This window comes from Dipodomys ordii, unplaced genomic scaffold (genome assembly GCF_000151885.1).
Source record: "Dipodomys ordii isolate 6190 unplaced genomic scaffold, Dord_2.0 Scaffold34, whole genome shotgun sequence".
Taxonomy (NCBI): Eukaryota; Metazoa; Chordata; class Mammalia; order Rodentia; family Heteromyidae; genus Dipodomys; species Dipodomys ordii.
The window spans coordinates 14,905,772-14,911,644 of NW_012267250.1; the positions used below are offsets into that span (position 1 = coordinate 14,905,772).

At 39.8% G+C, this 5,873-nt stretch overlaps 1 protein-coding gene across 2 annotated transcripts in view; it reads left to right on the plus strand.

Moving 5' to 3' along the window:
* The window catches only part of Vps26a (VPS26 retromer complex comonent A), a 33,475-nt gene that overhangs the window by 7,899 nt on the left and 19,703 nt on the right, over positions 1-5,873 (plus strand). For both annotated transcript variants that reach the window (XM_013017152.1, XM_013017153.1), the window contains exon 2: positions 1,610-1,759. In XM_013017152.1, coding sequence (XP_012872606.1) covers positions 1,610-1,759 — 150 coding nt within the window. The remainder of the gene's footprint in view (positions 1-1,609; positions 1,760-5,873) is intronic.

Genomic DNA, 5,873 nt, shown 5'->3' on the forward strand with positions numbered 1-5,873 from the left:
AAAAAAAAAAAAAAAAAAACCATAGCGGGACACCAGCGTCTCATACCTGTAATCCTAGCTACTCAGGATACTAAGATCTAGGGATCAGGGTTGAAAGCCAGCCTGGGCAGGAAAGTGTGGGAGACTCTTATCTCCAATTAATAACAGACAAAGCTGGAAATGACATTGTGGATCAAGTGGTAGAGTGCTAGCCTTGAGCAAACCCAGAGCTGAAGCCACAGAACCAGCCAAAAATAAAAATAAAAATCGATAACTAGTATTAGATTGTTAATGAATTCTGTTAATTAGTTGGTTATTGTCAACTAACATGTTTTAGTATTGATAAACAATTTATATACATATGTGATTAATTTTTCCTAATATTCCTTAGCATTGATTCATTGTACAAGGGAATTTCATTTTGACATGTCCATGTATGCAAACAATGTATCTTTTTTTTCCCAGTTGGCTCAGCAGTACAATGCCTGCCTAAGCTAACTAAAAGCCCTACGTCCATACCTCAATATGACCAAAAGGAAAAAAAGGCTTACTTTTCATTATTCTGCTAAGAGGTTCTTTTAATATAAAATAACTATACAATCCAAATTACTCATTCAAGCCTAAATGAATTACTTCAAAGTGCTATTTATTATACAAATAAAATGCTATTGACTATGAAAGTGCTACTTACTACAGATCTACTATGTTAAGTTTAAACAGGATGTGTTACATTAGAGAAGCCCTTCATAATGAAGTTTCCATTAGGAAACTAATGAAATGTCTGTAAAATTTTATAAGCATTGTTCCATAAATCCTAACTGTGACCAAAATATAAAGGACATCAGAAAGTGTTGGGGGAGGGCTGGAGAGGGCTGGGAATGTGGCTTCATGGTAGAGTGCCTAGCATGCATGAATCCCTGAGTTCCATTCCCCAGTACCACATACACAGAAAAAGCTGAACGTGGTGTTGTGGCTCAAGTGGTGCTGTGGCTCAGGCATTGCCAGCCCCAGGACTGGCGAAAAAAAGGGGGGGGCAAAGGGGGAGGACAAAGAAGGAGACTGATAGAGAGGGTAAGTCTGATTGTTTGGGAGCTGGGAATGTGGCTTAGTGGTAGATTACTTGCCTAGCATGCATGAAGTCTTGGGTTCCATTCCTCAGTAGCACATGAACAAAAAAAGCTGGAAGTGGTGCTGTGGCTCATGTGGTAAAGTACTAGCCTTGAGTAAAAAGAAGCTCAGGGACAGTGCCCAGGCCCTGAGTTTAAGCCCCAGGATTGGCAAAAAAAGAAAAAAAAATCCTAAGTTTCTGATATATTAGTATCTGATTATTTAGAATGGTTACCTATGGAAATGATTGAAAGTATTGATTTTTTACATTTCTTTAGAGAGTTTCTTAAAATTGTAAAACAATATGAAATCTACTTTCAACAAATGTTTGCATGTAATTACAATCTTGGAAACTATGCACATTGTTCCACTTAGTTCTGTTTGACATAGAATGATATGTTATTTCCTTGTAAATTCAGATTTGTAGTCTGTTTAGCTTTAGGTCACAGGTAATTAAATTTGAATTATAAAATGTAGTGAGTTGCTAAACATGATAATTATGAGTATTTTACTTTTATTTCAGAGTTTCCTTGGAGGTTTTTTTGGTCCCATTTGTGAGATTGATGTTGTCCTTAATGATGAGGAAACCAGAAAAATGGCAGAAATGAAAACCGAAGATGGCAAAGTAGAAAAGCACTATCTCTTCTATGATGGAGAGTCTGTTTCAGGAAAGGTAAATTTTTGTTTGGAGAGTACCTAGTTGTAGGATATTAAAATTAAGATGGTCTGTACTATGTCTAAATTTGAATGATTTTCTTAGAAATGGACATTTTTTTCCCTTGAAGGTCAGCTAAAATCTTTGATTCATCAGACAGATTTAGGCGAAACTTCTTAACCCTAAAAGAGATTCAGGGGCAAAGTGTTTTTTATAATTGTATTTTTATTATCTTTAAGTAGTTTGTACAAAGGAGTTACCATTGAACAAATCAGTTTATGAATATAGTGCATCTTGATTGATATTATCCTTTCATCGTTTTCCCCCATCCCTCCCAACCCCTCCCCTCAGTTTTCCTAGTTTCACAGGATATGTATTGGGTATTATGACTGCATTCTTCCCTTTCTTCATTTGTCTACCCTCCTTCTTCTCTTGATCCCCAACTCCCACAAGTGGGACAGAGTGTTTAAATTCCACAAAATTTTCTGTTTATGACTGTACCTTTGTCTAGTGTTAGAGAGTTTCTCCAGAACAGGGCTGTGATACCCTCAAAGTATGCTTCTCCCCTAACAGTTGAGTTGTAGAGATTGGGATTAATTTTCTGGTAAAATATTCAAAGGCTTTCCTTGTCATTCTTGGTAGCATACCTCATTGAACTACCATTGTGTCTCTTGGTGTCATTTCTTGGTTTTCTATTGAGGGCCTATATACTTTGGGAATATGTCTGTGCATGGTCAGATATATTAGGGATACATGCTGTAAGACTTCTTTTTCCTTTTTCTCATCCAGTGATGTATAAGATCATTCTTAGCCATTTGGGAATGTGATTAGTACTCATTAGCCTTCAATACTAGGGAATAGAGAAAAAGCTAAAAATATTTAAAATATGGAACACTATAATTTTTCTTCTGCGTTAAAGTAATACCTACATGTATTAAAAGTTTGGTAAATCAGACAGAATCCCATCATAGAAATAAATTTACTATTGAAATCTGGATATATCTCTTAGTCCCTGTGTATTTGAAATACAGTCATATGTAGTCTAATGACAGGGATACATTTCTGGGTGATTTGTTTTCTTTTTTGGCATTGCTAGGGTTTGAACTCAGGCTTTCACATTTGGCAAGCAGGTGCCCTACATCTGGATACATTTTTTTTTTTTTTTGTAGAGATACATTTTTGACAAATGTGTCTTTAGGCAGTTTCATCATTGTGTGAATGTGGAATGTACTTAGACAGATATAGGTAGTACAACCTTCTGTACACTTAGCCTACATGGTATAGCCTAATTAAATTTTATTAATCTTCTAGGCAAGGCATTGATAATTCATATCTGTAATGATAACTACTCAGGAGGTTGAGATGGGGAAGACTGTGATCTAGGTTGGCCTGGGAAAAAGGCAAGAAAAAATAGTGAAACCAGAAAGTGAAAGAACTGGGAGTGTGTTCAAGTGTTAGGCCCTGAGCTCGAGCCCCAGTACCACCTAAAAAAAAATCTTATTTATAAACATTTTTTTGTGTGTCTGCTGGTCCTGGGGCTTGAACTTAGGGCTTGGATGCTGTTGTTGAGCTTTTTTTTTTTAGTAAGTCTTTTTTGGGGAAAAGACTATACAGAGGAGTTACAATCACTTGAGCAAGGTAATGAGTACATTTCTTATCAAGCATTGTTGCCTCCTCCTTTGTTTTTCCCCTACCATCCCTTCCCTCCCATCTCCACTAGGACACAAATGCACATTAGCAGAGGCCTGCACAATTAGCATCATCAGTATCAGTGTCTTTCACCTCCTCATCTTGTGTGTTATTTATTGGAAGATCTTCACGGAGCAGCAACTTGCTTGGAGCTGTCAGTTTTGTTTTTGTTGGTCATGGGACTTGAACTCTGGACTTGGGCGCTTTCCCTGAGCTCTTACAGCTCAAGTCCAGCACCTTGCCACTTTGAGCCACAATACCACTTCCGGTTTTTGGTGGTTAATTGGAGTTAAGAGTCTCCTGGACTTTCCTGCCTAGGCTGGCTTTGAACTGTGATCCTCAGATCTCAGCCTCCTAAGTAGCTAGGATTACAGGTGTGAGCCACTGGCGCCCAGCTGTAGCTGTCATTTTATACAATGCCTTCTAAAGCATCTACTGAAGGACTAAGTTGGGCTATAAGGCTCTTTTACAGCGTGTGCTTGTACGAGGGTCTTAAGGTCTTGCTTAGCTGTGTAGCTTAATGCTGGTGCTCTCCTACTTGAACCTTTCCTCCAGTTCTGGCTTTTTGCTGATTTATTAGAGTTAAGAGTCTCTTGAATTTATTTGCCAGGCTGGCTTCCAACCTCAGTCCTCAGACCTCAGCCTCCTGAGTATCTGGAATTAGTGCGACTCGTCTAAGTTTTTTTTTTTTTTCCTGGTCTTGGTCATAACTCAGGGCCTGGACACTGTCCCTGAGCCTCTTTGTGTTCAAGGCTAGTGCTCTACAACTTGAGCCACAGTGCCACTTTCAGGTTTTTCTGAGTAGCTGATTGGAGATAAGAGTCTCATGGACTTTCCTGCCCCAGCTGGATTCAAACCATGATCCTCAGATCTCAGCTTCCTGAGTAGGAGTAGCTAGGATTATAACAGGAGCCACCATTGGGCTCCATCTAAGTTCTTGACATCTCAAGAACTTAATGAGATCGGGCTGGGAAGTTGGCTCAGTGGTAGAGCGCTTGCCTTGCATGCCTGAGGCCCTGGGTTCAATTCCACAGCACCACATAAGCAAAAAGAAAAAAGCCGGAAGTGGCGCTGTGGCTCAAGTGGTAGGGCACTAGCCTTGAGCTGAAGAGCTGAGGGACAGTGCCCAGGCCCAGAGTTCAGGCCCCACAACTGGATAAAAAATAAATATAAAAAAAAAAAGAACTTAATGAGATATAGGTATTGTGATGTATATGTGTATGTGTCTGTTTCTCCTCTCCTTTCCTCCCTCCCCCCTCCCTCTCTCCAGAGTTTAGCTGTTTGCCAGGCTGACCTTGAATTCCTAAGCTTAGGCAGGATTCTGTCTAGTCTCCCAAGTAGCTGGAACTTCCAGCATAGCTTCTACCCACAGTTAATAGGGAATAGTAGCTCATTGTTGAGTAGCTTGTTTGTGATTATACAGTTATTGATGTGAATAAAACAGGTTATAAGACAGTATCTTCATTTCTATGTGAAAAATACTTCAAAAAGTTTCATTGTGTTCTTTTTTTGACAGTAGTAAGATTTTTTTTCTTTTTTGCCAGTCCTGGGGCTTGAACTCAGGGCCTGGGCTCTAGTCTTGAGCCTCTGTGCACCCTACCTCTTGAGCCACAGCACCACTTCCAGCCTTTTTTGTTTATGTGTTACTGAGGAATGGAACCCAGGGCTTCGTGCATGCTAGGCAAGCACTCTACCACTAAGCCATATGCCCAGAGAACTAAGGTTTTAACTCAGGGCCTCAAGCTTAATAGGCTGGCACTCTATTGCATAGCCATAACTTCACCCTTGCTAGTTATCTTTGAGATACAGTCTCATTTCCTGCCATGGTTTATTCCTGAACCCTGATCTGCTTGTTTTAGGCTTTTTATTGCTGGGATGACAGGCATGTGCCACTACATCTGGCTTCTCTTTGTTGTTATGGAGAATCCTGGACTTTTCTGCTCTGAGTAGCCTGGAACAGTAATTCACCCAATCTCAACCACCCATGTAATTTAAGATGACAGATGTATTCCGCTGCATTCAGCTATGTATTGAGAGAGGCACTCTTGTGAATTTTTCTCCCTGGGCCAACCTTGTTATTCCCATTCTCAGTTTTCCAAGTAGCTAGGATTTCCAATTCTCAGCTGTGATTTTGTTTTACATATTCTAAAATAAGTACTTTGGATTAATGTAATAGTCATTGGTGGAAATAATTTGGAATAAATAGGATATGCAATTCTATGTAGAAATGTGAAAACACGGGACTGGGAAGGTGGCTCAGTGGTAGAATGCTTGCCTTGCATGCATGAGGCCCTGGGTTTGATTCTCCAGCACCACATAAGCAAAAAGAAAAAAAGCCAGAAGTGGTGCTTGAGCTGAAGAGCTGAGGGACAGTGCCCAGGCCCAGAGTTCAGGCCCCACGACCGGACCCAAAAAAAAGAAATGTGAAAACACCCTTCACATG